This window comes from Neltuma alba, unplaced genomic scaffold, assembly GCF_004799145.2.
Source record: "Neltuma alba isolate B1F8T4 unplaced genomic scaffold, ASM479914v2 tig00012640_pilon, whole genome shotgun sequence".
NCBI classification, from domain to species: domain Eukaryota; kingdom Viridiplantae; phylum Streptophyta; class Magnoliopsida; order Fabales; family Fabaceae; genus Neltuma; species Neltuma alba.
Window position 1 is genome coordinate 1 of NW_021637077.1, and position 19,322 is coordinate 19,322.

A 19,322-nucleotide genomic window follows, 5' to 3' on the forward strand; every position below is an offset into this window, starting at 1 on the left:
AACAACGATGACCATTGCTGCAATATAAGGTGCAGGAACCATAACATACTGGATCGAATACGAGGCTGATTGAAGAGATATTCATAGCTTCGAACTCCAAGTCTGCCATTTCGGTTAAACAAATCTATAAGATTTCGGGCCAAATAGTAAATAACACCACGAATTACAAACAATATTCAAATCACTTGTTCACGGAGATATAAAAGAACACCACTTTAGGCAAGGGATAAAAAAGGCCCCCCTAATCAAAATCATTGTCTATTAACAATCATGATTGAAAACAAAATAATAATAATAATCAGTATTTCTTGACACCCCATATTCAGAATGTGTACTGAACCAGGGAGAGTCCGGAAGAACCAGGCCATGGTACTTGAATTACGACATGCCCTCTTCATATTGAAACTCAACTTCTTTCCCATCAATCCTGCAAGCTTTTGGCCTCTCTGAAGCAAAAACCCTCATCTCTCCACTACCTTTCACTCCCACTTCAGCCACGCTCTGGTCTTCATTAAAAGCCAGCGACTGAATAGCCCCTCCGCTGTTCAGCATGTTCACCAAACCAATCGGAGCAAAATGGACAGATTTCCCGGACAAGACGGTCACCGGAGAGACAGTAATGAGCTCGAAATTGAAGGGCTCCAAGGAAATTTCAACAGCATCGGATGGTTTTGACAAGATGACCTTCTTGGTCTGATGGAAATACATGGCAAAAACCTGCACTCCTTCGATGGAAATGCCGAGGTTGTCGCCATTCTTCCACTCTATATCCTGAGGCTTTGTTTTGGTTGACACCAAATGCGAACATTCAGCAGCACATTTGGTGGTTCTGGTTTCAGGAAACCACCCTCCTCCCTGGCAGTTAAAAACCCCGATCACCCCAGTGAACTGTTTCAGCAAGAGAACCGTGAGATTCTAGAAGGGACATGTTTTGGTTAGATTAACAAGAGCAACATGGGAGTGAGACAGACCTTATTGAGGTTCCATATCTTGAGCATGGTTTTGCCATCATGGAGGGGATCGGAGAAGAGACAGTCTCGAGTGGGAAGGGCGTAGTGCTGGCACCTGAGGATGGAGCCATCAGGGAGGACGAGGGTCTTGAGGAGGTCGAAGTTGTGCTTGCCGACGGAGTCGCTGACGTAGATGGGTCCGCCGGAGATGGCTCGAGAGGCGGCGTGGAAGGCGGCGCAGGGGTGAGTGGACTGAAACATGTCCCAGTCCGGGTGGATGAAGTTGCCCATCCACAAGCTGTTGTAAGCACAGTGCACCATATGGCATCCTTGCAGCCAAAACGTACCGTTGGATCACCGTAAGGGTCAGTGCACCAGAAATCATCCCCTGCTCCACACAAATCAACCATGACATACCGATTATAACAATCAAAATGAATTAAAAGTGTGAGGTGGGAAAGGGACGTACCGACACGACCGAGAGATATGGCTTCAGTTCCAAGTAACATGAAATCGTTACAATGCTCCATGCTGGCAATCACACCGTTGCCGCCGAAATGTTTTCTCACTGAAGCTGTGAGCGCCTTGTAGTATGCTTTCGCCAAATCAACACGTCCACCGTATTTCTCACACACCAGCTCCAACAACTGTTTTCCATATTCAATAGAATCAATGTCCCGTTATTTTAAAAAAAGGGGGAAAAAAAACACATCAATGAGATTTCGTGCCGACCAAAAAGGGTCAAAGTAAAAGTAAAACCAAAACCAAGGGATTTAAGAGAAAGAAAGGAAAAAAAAAAAGTAATTGAAGTTAAAATGAACTAGAACTAGAATTCTCTGGCATCGTATTGTGAGCTATACATTCAAAAGCAGACACATGCACGGAGATGAGATGAGAGATGGACCTACAGCTTGCCGCTTCAATTTTAAGCCTCAAGAAAGCTTTAAGATTTGACACGTAGGGGCACACAATTACTTAAAAGTGACACCTCTCCACCTCACAAGAGCGGTCGATTTTTTTTGGGCCATTAGAAAGGTAGGTTTAGAATTAAACAATAAGTTGACAAATGAAAATGGAATTGTAATTAGTAACTTACATGGATGACATCGACCTTCACCCCATCTATCCCGGAGGCCTCCAAGTGGGAGTGAAGCCCTTCGTACATCTGATCGACCATATGCGGGGGGACCAGGCCCACACCATTATTCACGATCTTGTCGACGGCCAAATCCTCCATCGTCGTCTCGAGTCCCGGCGACAATTTGGGCTTCTCCACCACACATTCCGGCAGCCCTGGGACGTTGGGCCTGAGCCCACCCCAATACCCACAAAGCGCGTGCCAGACGTAAACATAATCAACGGTCTTAAACTCCTCTTTCAAATCCTTCACGAACGCACCCAAACCTTTCTCCCCTGAACAACCTGACCTCTTGGGACTCACGTATTCTCTGAACTTGTAATTCTCTTCGTACTTGATGAGCCTGCATGGCATTTGCTCGCCGGCGACGGTGTGGTTCATGCCTTCTTTGGCTATCGGGTCCCGGTCGTGACAGATGGACTGCCATCCATCGTCGATGAGGACGAGTCCCGGAGGACACCCGCCGTCGACGAGACCCTTAACGCCGTCCCATATGCCCTGCGGGTGCACCGTAAGGTAGAATGCGTCCCATGTGCACCACCCAAACTTGTCGACGATGCCAGGAGGGTTTTTTTCCTCCAGGAGATTGAACGTGCCGAGATGGGCTCTCACGACCTTCATCGCCTCCTTCATTAAACTGAACGGGTCTTCGCCGGCATGTAGGTAAACGACGCTGCGGTATGAGTCACCGGATACTTGAGAGGACCCGCTCTCGACGCAGACGTCGATGTTGTCGTCTTCACCCGGTTGGATTGAAGCCCGGAACGGACCCTCTATGATGGGGAGTATGAGGACGTATGGCCGACCCGAGTCCGACTTGTCGAGCATGATCATCTGGGTCTCGGTCTCAAGGTCTCGCCCGTTGGAGCCGATCCAGTGGGTGGTCCACCAGACTTTGAACCTGAAAATACTCATGAACCTTATGTTCTTGAGTTTTCCTATGGGGACCACATGGCGGCTGCTCGCGTTAGCAGCGTCGAAGCCGATGAAGCAGCCGGAGGTGGAGAGGGATGGGGTGGTGGATGTGTAGGAACAGGGAATGGCCGTGATGTTTTCAGGCACGTCGGAGAGAACAACGTGGTCTTTGACCAGTAGGTTTGACCCGTGTATGCGAAACGGTGAAGGGTTGAAGCCATCAACGTACTTGGTAAAATTGGAGGAGGATTTGCTCAAACTTGGAGGAGCCATTATAGTACTGTAACGATGTCAGAAAACAGAGGACTTCTGAGATATATAGAATGAACAACGCAGGGTTTGGTTATTTTGGAGGGTTTAGTTAAATATACAGATGAAGAAAGAAGACAGAAGGATTGAGTAGAGACTGAAAGCTGAAATCAATTAGTGGGATGTTTTTGGAGGAGAGAATCAGAGAAGATGAGTGATTATATATACAAATCAGAGATTTTGAGAAGATTGGTATGAGAGTGATTGTTGGATGGTGAAGTGAATCAAAAGTTGCCTGTTTTGTGATGCTGCTTCAAGAGGTTGAGTGGGGTAGTATTTATAGAGGGAGGCCACACAGTTACCACTGGGAAGCCGAGGCGAAGGAGTGTGGTTTGAAAATGTCGTTTCCTATTTTATATTACTTTTTATTATAAAAAAATCATGTCTGGTCTCTTCTTACTTTGCTATGAAAATGTGAAATTCCTTGAAAAATGTCAATATCTCTATTATCCGGTCGGGGAAGGCAAGGTGATATTATATTGAAGTCTTTCGAAGTGGGCCCGTCAGAATAAGTCGTCGGTAAACCGGGTGTGTTTGGTAATTGGCACGCAGTAAACAACCTTGACGCGGGGGGCTAAGGGATGATCATAACGGGTCCCTTAAAAAAAAAAATCAATAAATTTTACTCTAAAATTTATTATTACTACTTATTTGAGACTTTTTAGTAATTATATTTTTTATTTAAGCCTTCATAACAATTCTCCCTTAAAACTTGAATCCTAAACTACCCTTATTATGTCATATAAATCAATATCAATAAGCATCCATCTCACCATTTTATCACTGCTCCACCTGATAATTTCATAACTAATGAGAAAGTGACATGAGAAAATATAGATGACCATACATTTCTCTCCATATCCTTCAGGACGCAGCATATGATGTGCTGGTAATTTAAAGACCCGTTTATTTTTCAAACCGATGCGCACTAAGAAGGCATAATTTAAAGATTCTCCAATTATATTTAAACCAATCAAAATTGAATTAGATTGATTGGCTTTGTTCAGAAATAATTAGATTCACCGTGAGATTGTTTTCGCATCGTAATAAACAGAAAAAAATAAAGTGACTATATCGATAAAAGTGACCAGATCGAATAAAATCAAATTAGGGAGATCCTGTTTCATATAAATGAATTGATTACTACTAATTGAGAAGTTTTCCTTTTATTTGTTGGTGGAATCAGGCTTGAGAGCTGAGACGAAAGGTACTCTTCGAATTTTTATTTTTTTTTTTTCACTCACAAAACTCAATTTTAAATCTTTAAGGGGCTAGTAATTGCAATGTTTTATCATTTACGTCTAAATAATTTCTAGAGTCATCTGTATGCTTTTACTTGTAAAATACGCTCCTTAAAAAGCGACGGAGTACATCTTAATTTTTATGTCTCCCAACCCGACCCGTTACACGCTTCTCTTGTGGGCCCCCAATTGAGATTTTTCTGTGGTCATTAAAAAAAAGGAGTGGGCTCAGTGGGGCCCTCTTTTTACGGTTCCCATTGAGAACAGCCTCTATTCAACGCGGGCCCTTTCTAGACTACTTTTTCCTTTTCTCTTTTTTCCCACACCATAAAAGATTTTTCTGGTAGCTGTTCAGCGTCCTAAATTCGGGGGATGAATGCACCGACAACTACTACGGGTGATGCTGTGGCCCACTGTTCACCGACCCTTCATATCCGGCGTTGTCACTGTTGTACCCGAGGTCCCTGACACGTGGAGACATATTAGTATAATACGTGTACCGAAGCAATGAACGTGGAGGGGCCAAACATGATTACTGAGGTTTTATCGAAGATTACGATTTTTTTTTTCACTATACTGCGCCCAGACCCCCCAGTTTCTATGATCTTTCTTTTTTTGCCAACGAATTTATGTGATCACCGAAATATATATTAAGCACTACCTTCAGTATTTAATATAACAATTTGTTTGATTTTTATGTTAATTTTAAATATAAGATTATAATTTATTTTATTTCTTATGTTTATCTATTTGTCCTAAAATAATCCTTATAATAATGATAATTTTAACCAATACATAAGAATGTTTTTAAAAAATATTATTTATTTTAATTAATTAATTTTGTATCTACTCAAATTAATCAATTAGTTCTTGTATTAAGTATCAGAGGTAGTATTATTCTGTTTTGATAAAATATGGCCATAATGAAAAAGTACGAAATGAAAATTAGCACAAGTAAAATCAATATCTTGACTCGTGCTGGGTGAGCTTGAGTCTCCAGATGTTTGTTTTTCTTTTTTTTCACCAGCACTCTCAAATGTTGTTTGAACTAATATATATAAATAATATATGTGCCCGCTCATCTGAACATGGAAACTTATTACATGGCAATATGATGTTTGAAGATCACGGCTACTAGCATTGTGAACTGACACTTTATATTCCTGGCAGAAGCAAACAAGATGTATATTACTAGCACTGTTTTTTTAATATTAGACATTGTCTGATTTTTATTTTAATTCTAAATATAAAATTTAGATCTATTTCGTTTTTTATATTTAATTTTTTTAAAGATAATTCTTCTAATAAAGTTAGTTCGGCCAATCAATTTGACTAACAAGTATATATTATAAAAAATAATACCTATTTATTACAAATAACTAATTTAACTTATTTTTTTAATCTATTCAACTTAATAAACTAACTTTTATATTCAAGATCAGAAGTAATATTTTATCACCTTGCATGTTTGATCACGCACTAGTACACATGCATTCCACTTCCACTTATTATATATATATATATATAGATAGATAGATAGAAGAGAGAGAGAAGGTAAACAATCTGTCTGTCTAATTTTCAAATGTGTAGGGGCCGACCTATTCAGGACAAACATTAATTAAGTGATTTATCGCAGATTTATAAGAAACCTGCTGGTCTTAATTTTTCACCCTTCGGCTGATCTATATTTTTTATTTCAGAGGCTTATCTGTAGTGAAAGCTCGTGGTATATAACCAAAATTTGAAGGGCTTTAATTTTTAATTAATGAGTGAAATACATACATACTACCACCGGTCCTATAAAACGTTATTTATAATCTATAAATAAGATTTTATAATTAGAAATAGAGTTAATATATTTTTATCTTCATTAGGATGATAGCATGAGCAGCAGCTAAAGAGCCCAGAAAGGTGAGTGGGATTCGGGGAACTGAGAACGGTTAGGAGCAGTAAGTTAGTTGGAAACAGTTAGGAAGAGTCAAAGTCAAAGAAGAAACGAGGGGGGAGCACGTGGCAAGGCAAAGCGAGAGAGAAGGGAAAAGAAGTAAAGATGGGGGAGATATTATTAATTAACACTCATAACTAATAAAATTAAAAAATAATAAAGGAAATGGTCGGTGCCTAGGTGGGTAAAGCGCGGAGCGGATAAGGGGCGATAGATGGATGGGTGCAACTGTCAACCGAAGGGCAGTGTTGGTGTTAGCAATATTATAGTAGTAGTATCCTTGCCTGAGATCAAGGGGCGTTAACGCGTAAACACCGTTGTTAATTTTTAATTAACCCTTGCTTGGAAGCTTCCACTACTTGCGGGGTGGACCAATACTACGCCACACTTGTATCACTGGGATAGGGTCTTCAAATTCTCCTTCCTTTACATTTGACTCAAATATCCTCTTATTTCATTCGTGGAAGAAGCTGTGTCGGCTGGGCATGGTTTGGAATTGTTTAAATGCATTTGAAACTTGTACAAAATAGAAAATGAGCAAACATGGTTGCTGACGACTTTTTTTTTTTTTCTCAGGGCCACAATGGTCAATGGATAAAGATTTGTTAATGTTATATGTTACTACCTTAGATGTGACGATCAAGCCAAAAAAAAAGAAGAAGAAGAAGAAGTTAGATGTGGCGACAAAGTAATAACTGACAGGCAGCAGATTTCCTTTACTATTCTTTCCTCCAGAAAGATTGTTAAATACGAACTCCATTCCTAATTATAAGACTTTAATTATAGACTACAAATAAAATTTTATAATTAAGACCGAAGATAATAAAAATAGAAAAGAGTGAGAGACGAAAAATCATGACAGTATTCTGCAATAGAACGATTATTAAAATTTATACTTACACTTGTTTAACATTCAAATCCTGTTGAAATTAATGGGTAAAAATTTGGGGAAAAAATTGCTTGGATCCCTGAGAGAAATAACACAAGTAAGAATCATACGATTTTCTATAAATTTTATATCATGTATTGAATGCTGATGACTCTGTGTACATAATATGTTGAACTGGAATCAGACTCGAGCTTTTGTTCCACTACAAATTTAGTCTAAAACTCACCTCAGACTAAAGCTGAGGAACGAACACCTCCAATTTTATTTCATTCTCTCTGTGAGTTTGGTATCGAAATATTGTACACATATACACCGCATGAACTCTTTTATAGCTTTCTAAATCTAAATCTCAATGTACAAACCAACATACTCGTCAATAATATTCATCTAGTCTTAATATTAAATTTCCTTTTTCTGAGCTTGTATATTCAGCCTCTCAATGGGCATTATCACGAGCATTTTGCTGTCATTTAACCGCTAACTCCAAGTACAGACTGCGAACAAAGCAGCAGGAAACAATGAGCAAGTTGCACTTGTTAATACTTAATGATAAAAACAATAAAAGTCAGCCAAGTCCAGCTACTCCGCAAACTATATTAAGTCTATATCTGAAAGCCCATTGTATCCTTTTTTATGAATTTGGAGTTTATCTTGGCTTCAACTGGGGTTCAAACTCGGAACTCTCAACTTTGGAGTAGGACGGTTCTAGTGTAAACGAGCCGAAGCTTGTTGTATCACTTTTACCATGATAAACAAACTCACCATGTTAAGAAGCCGTCGAGCTGCAGGTCGAGTAAATTTTCTCGCAAAAAGGAAGCATGTGGATGGTTTACCCTTGCTGCTGCACCATTCTCTCCGGTATTCAGTCTCGTAATAAATATTATCTATTTCCTGAAACGTTGTCAAGTTTTTAAATATGTGATTCAACCAGCGTAGAATTAATGTGCTATGTATGCTTATGAAGATTGCCAGATCAATCAGTCGTGTGAGCTTTATCACATCTTTATCACTTGCATATATGAACTTATTATGGCTTACGCATGCTATACTGATTACTCGAGATGCTGGGTTCATTAGTTGGTAAATACTCATCATAAATTAAGAGAGTTTCATCTTTATCAGGGCAATGATCAGATATGGGGGAATGTTCTGTAAGTTATGCTAATTCGTATAAATCATAATTTCACTTATTCTTTCTGAAGGTCATGTACATGTTGAGATGTACCAGGTGATTCACCAAGTTCTGCGACTTCATTTTTAGACTCCTGAGGGTTGAGCGCTATCTTCATGTGTTTCACCCCAATTCAATTTCTTTTTAACAAAAACCACTATAAAAGATGAAGAGCACAAGTTTAAAGTCACTAACTACTACATATATATTCCTACATCTATATGCATCTCTGAGAGGAGGGCAAGAGGAGTGGCTTAATTATGGGAGCACAGTTGCTTCAACAGAAATAATGTTAGCAGTAGCAGCAAAGGTCGCACCTTTATAAACTTTATAAGCATTGGAGTAGCATCTGAGAGCTTGTATGTCACAGGATGCCATCCTCGACGTTCACGATCTTTGGAGGAGGAGAGATCCCAGGAGGTATGCGTCACTGATCTCCGTGTGATTTCTCCTTCAAGGCCTTTTAACTAGATTTCAGAAGGCAAGCACCAAAAATGTTGAGCAAAACTGATAATTGAAATTTATCAGGATCAACACCATCACAATAGTTGGTACAAATTCATTGCATAAAGTTTCTGCTGCTGTCTATTTTAACATGATGCCTTGGGGCAACTTTTGTTTAACTTCTCTTCATAATCGAAATATCAAATAGCAATGGAAAACATTTTTCACAGCAAAGTTGTTTATGTCTAACGATGCTAACATAGAGTAGAGTCGGAAAGAAATTATGGACTTAGTTTTCAGTCCTCATGACCTAACTTTGTGGCGTAGTAAATTACGTTAAAAGGGAACCAAACACTAAATGGGTTGAGCAGTATACTAAGTCAAAACCCACCAGCAGGTAAGGAATGCAGACCTGGGACATAATTACTTTTACATACCACTGCTTCTGACAAACCCAAAAGCAACTATTTTGATTAGTCATCATCAGTCACTATTCCAAGTAACTGGATAAGCAGCCTTTTTGTGAGTATAGGGATTATCACAGGTAGCTGGGAAAAGTAAGGGCCAAAGTAACGCTGCATCTACCTCTTTACTTGCAATTTATATACACTGATCCATATGTAAAAGTTTTTGACATAGATGAGATTCACCATTTATTCCTTAGAATAAAAAAAACTACATTCTAGCATGCCGAAAAAATTAGGATTTATCCTGAAATAAAAAAGGGCCTTGTCATCTTATATTAATTCCCAGAAAAAAATGAAAACTTCAAGCGTAACTGTCCAGCAACACTTCCCTTCGTTACTATCTATTCAGTTAGCAGGTTAACCACCTCTAGTCTTTCACACACAGGAAAAGCAGGAATCTTACAGCCAGTAAGGTCTGAACATAGTGTTCATCTGGTATGCAGTTATGCTCCTTAGATGTATCAGCAGGCTGCATGAAACAATAAACTGAATCAGTACTCATCTTTCCTACCATTTGCAATAACCAAAATGACAGCATCAGCTCGAAATAAAATTATTTAATAACGCCATGATTTATTTGTGAAAAGGTCAAAAAAAGGAGATGAAGTGCAGTTAAAAAGCTCGATTGGAACCAGTATGGTTAGAAAAAAAGAATCCTCATCAGTTTTACATGCATAGATAGCACTCACAATGGGATGATCCCTCCAAAATTCTGGTAGTGGTTTTTTCTGCATAATTAAATCCACATGTCAGAGAAACGGAGATATAAACTTATAAAGAAAAGAGGTTGTCCGAAGCAAGAGACAAAAAAAGAAAAAACCCTCTATACTATTCAATATGAATAAATTTTGGCATATCTTTCAAGGTCATAAGTCATAGCCTTTATAAATTTAAAAGAATAGGAAAATTTAGAATCATACAGACAAGAAAAAATTTATTGAGTAGCAATCCCACTTGTAAAAATAGGGGCCTGGAATAAATGCAGTCCCCAATTACCTTGCAATACCGCTGAAACATAGGAAAGACAGTTTCATCATTTACTACAACCTCAGCATGCTTTCTGGTTAGAACAGCCCACTGGAGGAGGACAAATAGACAGGATTAAGATGATGGTCTTTGGCCGTGGATCATAAAATATCTCATGAATTTTGCTTTCAAGTTTCAGAAGGACTTAAGAGTGACTTGAGCCTTTACCTGGGATCCTTTCCTCCAGTTGTGAACAGGAATAACAGAAGCCATTTTTGGATTGTAACGACCTTCTTTCGTGTCAGCAAAGCTACTCTCACATTTGGTAGCCAAAATCATAACAATTCGATCATCAACAAATGAACTAAATTATATAAATGATTAATAACAAGTAATTCAGATAATTGATGATACCATAATAAGTGATCCTATTATTTTATTTTTGTCTTTTTGAAGGCTTAAAGCTCTTCAAAATTCATTACTGCGAAATTTTAGATGAGTCCTATGTGTTGTATCTAATTGAGTGGTTTGTTTCCTACTATTCACTAAAACACTATGCATCCCAGGCAAGGAGGTCATTGACCCCATGTCAAGGCTCCATGGTAAATAATGAACCCCATGGCGTTCCCAGCCATGCGACACATATTGGTCTAGTTTTAGCATGCTATGATGTGTCTGTCAGCATCATTTTAGTCAGGAGGTATGAGAGGATCTAAAAAGGGAAGTAAAGATAGAGTTTCGATGCCACCTCCATTCCACAGGCTATTCATCATCAACGAATTCAACTTATACTCAATCATTGGATATAGTCTATTTTTCTTCCCAGTCTGGTCATGAGGCTGCTGACTTTCTAAACCTAACAAAGTCAATATTTAAGTAGAAATTTACCTTTTCCAGTTAACCTGACCTTAAATAGTTTTTCATATGACCATTATAGCTTAGTAGAACTAGGGTTACACATCTCACAACTTAAGGTCTCAATATAATAGGTGATAAAACAGAGAGGGGGAAAGAGATGACAGAGCTAATGCTCGGAAAAGTCAAGACAATGCTCACCTGTCAACAAAACTAGTTGATGTCGACATGATGTAGTCATATATGTAGCTGAAGTTGTACAAAGGTATACAGCTGAAAAGAGATTAAGCAACTGAAATACAGTAAGGTTCCCAGATCATACAGAATCTAGTGATATCAATGTCATTTCTGGCATCAAATAAACAGAAAATAACCATAAGACAAATAGAAGGAAATCATGAATTGACAGTATATGCAAGGAACAAGCAATCAGAGTAGAGTCCGGCAAAGCATCTGCAAAAAGATTCAAGTTAATAGCTGTAAATCCTCACCTATCTGAGAGAAATACAAAACGGTCATTTAAAGGATCAGTAAGTGCATTTCTGAGCAAAATGCGTTCTGCTTCTATCATGGTTGCTTCTCCCCAATCTACCTGGACATAGATAACATGCACTGAGTATCAAGAGACCAGCAGACATGACAGGGTGGAATTACAGCTTTATATCACAATTAATTTCTGAAAAATTTGGGCCAACATGATAAAATTGAACAAGTCAAAGTTCAGTCAGAGAAGAAAAGGTGAACTATCAACTAATGAGAAAACGTTGTAAGACTTTTTTTCCCCCAGGAAGAGGGGTACGAAAATCGAATGCAGTGAAGCTGGAAGCATTAATGAGCACATAAAGTCATGTGTAGCAACTAAATCAATGTGAATAAAGCGTAAAGCCCTAGTAAGACATGAAAAATGTATGCAAAAACAAATTCTGTTAACTTCCAGTGAAAGAAACCTGTATACTGTCATTAACTTGACGATCCAAAAAATAAACTGATTTAGTTGTTACTCTGTTGAGTAGAAACCCAGGCCTTGAGTGGACAAAAATCGAAAATTTGCCGTCTCCTCCCTGATAAAACAGCACAAATAATTTTTTAAGCATGGCACCTCAATAGGTAAACTAGAAGAATTCTATACGATTACAAATTATTAACTAATATTTGTATTGCTCGTAACTTTTCAACGCACATACGGTAAGTTTCTACAACTTTACATTGGGAACAACTGTGAATGATCATATATTTTTCAATTTGGCAATGGAGGGAGAAGAGAAAGATCAAAAGAGACGCAACAGTCAATTTAGCCAGAACCACCAAAGCGTGTGTGCAAACTGCACCAGATGAATTTAGTTCCAGAAGATGAGGCAATTCACATCATTTCCGTGAAAAGTAGTTACGACAACTGAGATAAACAATTGACCTTGCTTAGGTTAATGTTCCGAGAAGAGATTCGATGTAGCAATGTAGATTGAGCTATTTTATCAGATTTTATTTTTGAGGACTCCAGTAGATCCACGTTTCTTGAGAAAGATGCACATGCATATCTTTAAACTCTCTCAAGGAAAAGAAAAAAAAGGAAAAGTATGTGAACTAGAAAATATCACTGGTGCTTTTCCCAACACTCAAAATGGAATGCGGAAAGCTCGTGAAACGTTCTTCGCAAGAAAAAAGCACTATGAATACATCTGCATTTAAGCCCTATGTAAGAATACTGCTTCAGAACTGTTGTGTGTTCGCAACATATTTAAGCATAAAGTCCCCAGATACTAGCGCAATGTTAAAAATTTGAAACCGTTGTCCGTCTAAAAGCGATTGCCCGCGCATTAATTGATATTTGCTAAAGATTTACTCGAATCCATAAAATCTTGAGACATACGAAAGTAGTTAAAAGCGTTAGATATTCCAAAAAAGGAAAAAGAGCTAAATAGCTAATTAATCACCCTGCTTTATCTCCCTACAGATCACACACACAAAAGACAAATTAGTTGAATAACATACCCGAAAAAATGCATCCCAAACCATCTCTAAAGGAAGCCGGTTCCGTGCTATGAAGAGAAACGCAATCTTCGGCCTATCAACGAATCGGTGTTGCAAGGAAGTCAGCCCCGTAATTCGAGAGTACTGCGTCTGCATAAAAAACAAGCTTACGAAGCAAATTCCTAGTAGTAACAGAACGAAGAGCTTCCTCTTCCATTTGGGTTGAGATTTCTGCTGAGAAACCTTCCGCTTCATCTTGTTCAACCCTTTCAGTCCTACTGCTCTCCCATTTCTAACCAATTCAGTAGTAGTTGTTCAGTCACCGTAAGAAATGAAATATTTGACTTCACTTGAATCTCGTGAGAATCAAATACGGACCCAGATCCATGGGATCCAAAAATAAAAAACAACTTAGTTCACTCTAAAGACTTGAGAACTCCCCTCACCACTTGAACAAATTCCCGGGAAAATTTACCGCCCAAATAGCCATCCAAAACCCCCGATGAAAAAGCAGGCTGCCTGTGAGGATGCTGGGATGCGATGCTAGGAACAATGTTTCAAGATTCTCGTGAATTGTCAGAGTATGTGAAGGAATGTGACTCAGCGAAATAAAGAAGTGAAGAAACGAGACTCTAGAACATTAGAAAATGGAGAGGAAGAGAGAGAAAGAGTGCGCTTGATTCATCAGCAGAGTGCAGCGTGGAAGCTTTAGTTTCAATTAGAAAGTGATGCTGCCTCTGCCTCCCTCATATATTCCAGTTCGCAGCCGTAAAAGTGACAAGTTCTTTTCTGGTTGCGTGTGATGCGAAGCAGGGGAATAAGTAATTTGCCTGTGATTAAACTTCAATGAAACTACTCACTTTCTATAATTCTTTAAGCAGGCAAAAAGATGCCAGAACAGTAGAAGAATAGAATCCGTATCTCCTGATCATACGATTTGATTTGTTAGCACGTCATTTTGGATCCATGAGCGAATGATTATTCCAGAAACAGGAAGTCTTGGTAGCCCGGAAGACTTCTGGTTGGGTTGCTTCGTTTGTTATAGACGCATGCTAGAAAATTATTGGGTGGATTAGATTTCGACACATGATTAAGTTACAAATAAATACTACCTCCGTCCGGTACTTAATATAATATTTTATTTGATTTTTATTTTAATTTTAAATATAAGATTTTAATTCATTTTATCTCTTATATTTATGTATTTTTCTCAAGGTAATCTTTCTAACAATAGTAATTCTAACCAATACACTTGATTAGTAAGGATATTTTAGAGTGCGAACAGGAAAAGAAGCATCGATTCTTCTTTTTCTCAAAAGCATACCTTTTGCTACCACCAAAAACCGCCCTCGCACACTTTTGGTTAATTTTAATTTGCAGTGTTTGGATTTTATACCCGTAGCAGCTAGTTAGAGTTCTTTTTTTTCCCTCTAGGTTTACTACGATGGTGAGAGCGTCAGGAGCCTCGGCGACGGCAGGCGAGCGGGTGAATGACGGTGTGAGCGAGGAGGGCGTGACGACAGAAGAGACGGACGATCTGGTTCGTAGTCGGAAGAAGGTTAGGATACGGAGGAAGGACGGTCCTAAAGAGAGTGAAGGCGAGGAGATGGAAGTGCAAGAAGAGGCGCCGGTCTCCTACAGGGACAAGGTACTGAACTTAGATGATAAGGCGAGGGAGGCCAATGCACGAGGAAATAGCACCATGGATGCTGCATGGAAAGAATACATTGAGGGTTTGAAAGATTATTTCTCCCCACCACCTATATCAGAAGAAAGACAGGAGTCCCGGAGAGATAAAAGCCCTACTTTCCATGTCACTCAAGAGGAGTATGAGGCTTGGTGCGCCCCTTGGAGAAAGTCACTAATCATTAAACCATTGGGGATTAACCTCTCCTTGTTTAAAATGAGACAGAAACTTGAGGCGTTATGGAGGTTTAATAATCCGTTCAAGCTCTTGGACCTGGAGAATGATTTTTTCATCGTCTCGTTTGCTACTGATAAAGACTTGAATTTTGTTTACCAAGAAGGTCCATGGATGGTGGCTGATCATTATTTATTGGTGCAAAGATGGCGGCCAAACTTTGACCCTTGGCACAACGAGACCCAGAAAAAAATAGCAGCTTGGGTTCGAATCAAATCAGTACCAGTGGAATTCTACAACTATGAGTCATTATGTAGGTTGGGGAACTTGATTGGAAAGACCTTGAAGGCAGATCTTGTAACTTCACTGCAATCCAGAGGGCGTTTCGCTAGAGTGTGCGTTGAGATTGACCTGCAACTAGAACTTCTACCATGTCTTGAGTTGTTTGGCAGAACCTTTCGCCTAGAGTATGAAGGACTACACCTTGTTTGCTTTAATTGCGGGATCTATGGACATCACAGAGAGGAATGTCCAGAAACTATAATCGTGCAACAGGAAACAATGAAGCAGCATAGCGATGAGAAGAGGCCAAGTGATCCGAGAACAACAGATGATGGGGATAAGACGGGAGAGGTAGTTAATAAGGAGGAAAGGATGATGGAAGAAGGTAATGAGGAGTTACAAGGGGAAGAATCAGGCTGGAAGACTTCCAAGCGTTCCAGGGAACCTCCGGTGACAACACCAGCACCGGCACCGGCACAGACACAAGGGCGTAGTGGTAATAAAATAGGAATGGGCGGAAAATTTGGCCCGGAAAATCTCTTCAAACGACAGTCTTGGGGGAAGATCTTCTCCTCCGAAAATCAAGGAAATAAATCAGGCTTAGCGGTTAATAGACAACGAGCACGATCAGGAGATAATGCGGATAAGATCTCGCTTGAATTAAAGAAAGATTCGGAAAGGCAACTGAAGGAAAAAAGCAGATTTACCCGAGATCCTAGCACCAGTTATTACGCACGTGGGGAGCATAATAGAACAACTGAATACCACGTGGAGTTCTCCCAGGACTCGGTAGGAAAATCACGTTTCTCGCAAGGTAGGGAGGAAGAGTCACACAAGGAGGGCCCACGGAGGTTTGGAAAGGGTATTAATCATAATAGGGCCTGGATTCCTATCGGATCTAAACAGAAAGGGCCGAGAGGAAAAGAGAATAGGGCTGGATTGAGTAAGGGACCAATTAATCAAATAAGCCTGCTGCAAAAAAGACCCATACTTACTCTCAAAAATCCATTTGCGGCTCTTGACCAGAATAACTCTAGTGAGGTACCTTCCGAACCCCAAACGGACACGCAGATGATACCACAAAAGACTTCTACACCTATCAGCGGGGTTGGTACTACTACCTTGAATTTGTCCCACGGTGATCCTTTGACAAACGAGGACAGAATGTTAACTTCTGAAAATGAGTTGCTTTCGGTTGACTTAAATAGTAACGAGCACCTTGCGGTGCAACCACCTTCCATTACGTCTCCATGAATGGTATCTTCTGGAATAGTAGAGGCACAGGGTCGAAGGCCTTCCCTGGACTTGTTCGTGATCTAGTCAAGAAGCACGAGTTAGACTTTGTGGCTATTCTGGAGACCCGAGCTTGTGGAGTCCGTGCCCGAGACATTGCAAGGAAGATGGGTTTTGCTTGTTCTGAAGTAGTTGATGCGCAGGGCTACAGTGGAGGGCTTTGGGTTCTTTGGAACAATGACCGTTGGGTGCTTGAGGTTTTAGTTGCCCATGAGCAATTTGTACACCTGTTAGCAACTTGTGGATCTTCTCGTGTTTTTGTAACTGCCGTGTATGCTTCCCCTAACCCACTAAAGCGTAGGCAACTTTGGAGTGCTCTTTCAGGTGTTAGATCCATGGTGGACGGACCCTGGGTAGTGGGAGGTGATTTCAACGGCATTCTAGCTTGGCATGAAAGACGCTCTTCAATAGGAATTGGTAGCGGCATCGATAGGGATATGAGTAAATGGGTATCTGAGCAGGAGATGGAGGATTTGGGGTGCAAAGGACCGAAGTTTACATGGCGGCGAGCTACGTGTGAAAGTCGGCTTGATCGGGTGCTGGTTAATTTGAGATTCATGCATGAGTTTCCTAATGCTTCTGTCACGTCCTTGCCTTTCTTTAAGTCAGACCACAGGCCAATCTTGTTTCGAATAGATGAAGAGATCAGGTGTGACCGTAATAGGGGTGTACCCTTCCGTTTTGTTGCTTCGTGGGTTTTGCATGAACACTTTTCTACTTTCGTTAAAGAAAAGTGGAGGCACGAGGATAGTTGGACCCAGAATATATCTCAATTTACCTCTGATCTTCGGCGATGGAGCCATGAGGTCTTCGGCCATTTAGGACGAAAAAGAAGGCACCTCCTGAACCGAATTGAAGGTCTCAATGCTCTAACATCAACGTGTGTTCCTTGGACTTTCTTATTGCTAATTTATGGAGGGAGCTTGAGGATGTGTTAACACAGGAAGATTTGCTATGGGCCCAGAAAGCGAAGAGTGAGTGGTTTGTTCTAGGAGACCGTAATACCCGATACTTTCATGCCAAGGCGAATGCTAGGAGGAAGAGGAATAAAATAGAAGCGCTGAGAAGGGATGATGGAACTTGGTGCTACGAAAGTCACTTAATTAAAGAAGAGGCTTTGAGCTTCTACAAAATGCTGTTCTATGAAGGGGAAGGTGGGAGCCCGATAATTCCTTGCTCTTTCACCTATCCAACAATTGAAGAAGTGTCCATGGCCGAACTTAACAGCAGTGTTACCAATGAGGAGATAAAAGAAGGATTATTTAGTATGGGAGCTTTAAAATCTCCTGGGCCTGATGGTCTTAATGCTTTATTTTTTCAGCACCAGTGGAGCACAGTCGGGGGATCAGTCACAAGTTTTGTGCAAGCAGCTTTTAGAAACCCGCAGGCTATTGATGAAGTTAATGGGACGCTGATTGTACTCATACCGAAGAAGGATCATCCCGAAACAATCAGAGATTTTCGCCCCATTAGCCTCTGTAATGTTATTTATAAAACAATAACCAAGGTGATTGCGAACCGAATTAAGAAGGTCCTGCCTAGCGTGATCTCTCCCAACCAATGCGGTTTTGTTCCAGGTCGACTGGGGTCAGATAACATCATCATAGCTCAAGAGGTCATCCATTCGATGCGTAATATGAAGGGCAAGAAGGGGTTCATGGCTATTAAAATTGATCTTGAAAAGGCTTATGACCGACTTCGCTGGTCCTTTGTAGAACAGTGCCTTGCAGAACTTAAATTACCTGAATTTCTCTTGAATGTCGTTAAACGCTGTATCTCGTCTCCTCTCATGGAAGTCCTTTGGGAAGGAAGTACAACCGATCAATTCAAACCATCCAGAGGTATTCGTCAAGGAGATCCCATTTCCCCATATTTGTTTGTAATATGCATTGAGAAACTAGCTCACCTAATACAGGAAGCTATTGGCAAGGGGAAGTGGCGACCAATTAGACTGAAAAGAGATGGACCTCCAATATCTCATTTGTTCTTTGCGGATGATCTCATATTATTCGCTGAAGCAGCTCTTGACCAAGTAGAAGTTATTCAACAATGCTTGGATAGGTTTTGCACAGCCTCTGGACAGAAGGTTAGTCAAGCTAAGACTAGAGTTTACTTTTCAGAAAACATAAACCATAACCGTACTCGTCAGCTCTCTGAAGCTCTAGGATTTCCTAGTACAATGGACCTTGGAAAATACTTGGGAGTACCCCTTCATCATGACAGGGTGAAGAAAGAAACTTACCAGTTCATAGTTGAAAAAGTTAAGACCCGCTTGAGCAATTGGAAAGCGAATGCTATTTCACTGGCAGGCCGACAGACGCTGGTTACGTCGGTCATTAAAGCTATGCCTATTTACTCAATGCAAACTTGCCCGCTACCTGCGACAACCTGCGAGGAGGTAGAGAAATGTGCTCGGGGCTTTCTTTGGGGTTCGTCTAGTGAACAACGAAGAGTCCATCTGGTTAACTGGGATGCTGTTTGTTCAGAAAAACAACGAGGAGGGTTAGGAGTGAAACACATGGCGTTGCAGAACAGGGCTTTCATGATGAAAGCTGGTTGGGGGCTTATGAAGAACCCAGATGCTCTATGGGTACGTGTCCTTCGGAATAAATATTGCTGCGGTAATGA

The 19,322-nt window shown here is 40.2% G+C and overlaps 1 protein-coding gene and 1 pseudogene across 1 annotated transcript; both read right to left on the reverse strand.

Moving 5' to 3' along the window:
- Positions 1 to 202: 202 nt before the first annotated feature.
- Positions 203 to 3,554, reverse strand: LOC114729503 (probable galactinol--sucrose galactosyltransferase 5; annotated as a pseudogene).
- Positions 3,555 to 7,596: 4,042 nt separating this feature from the next.
- Positions 7,597 to 13,804, reverse strand: LOC114729506 (glycosyltransferase BC10). The gene is made up of 11 exons (XM_028916509.1): positions 13,280 to 13,804; positions 12,238 to 12,351; positions 11,782 to 11,882; positions 11,492 to 11,563; positions 10,664 to 10,745; positions 10,466 to 10,546; positions 10,159 to 10,197; positions 9,873 to 9,938; positions 8,876 to 9,025; positions 8,150 to 8,278; positions 7,597 to 7,881 (listed from the first exon to the last, which is right to left on the reverse strand). Exons 1-11 carry the CDS (start codon positions 13,511 to 13,513, stop codon positions 7,858 to 7,860), a joined length of 1,092 nt encoding a protein of 363 aa, XP_028772342.1. The 5' UTR covers positions 13,514 to 13,804; the 3' UTR covers positions 7,597 to 7,857.
- Positions 13,805 to 19,322: the final 5,518 nt, after the last annotated feature.

Coding starts and splice junctions, on each gene's coding strand:
- LOC114729506 (XM_028916509.1), bottom strand. CDS start 13,513: ATGAAGCGGAAGGTTTCTCAGCAGAAATCTCAACCCAAATGGAAGAGG. Junction 11,883..12,237: donor AAGTTAATGACAGTATACAG/GTTTCTTTCACT, acceptor ATCTATGTCCAG/GTAGATTGGGGAGAAGCAAC. Junction 8,279..8,875: donor TGCTTATAAAGTTTATAAAG/GTGCGACCTTTG, acceptor ACAACGTTTCAG/GAAATAGATAATATTTATTA.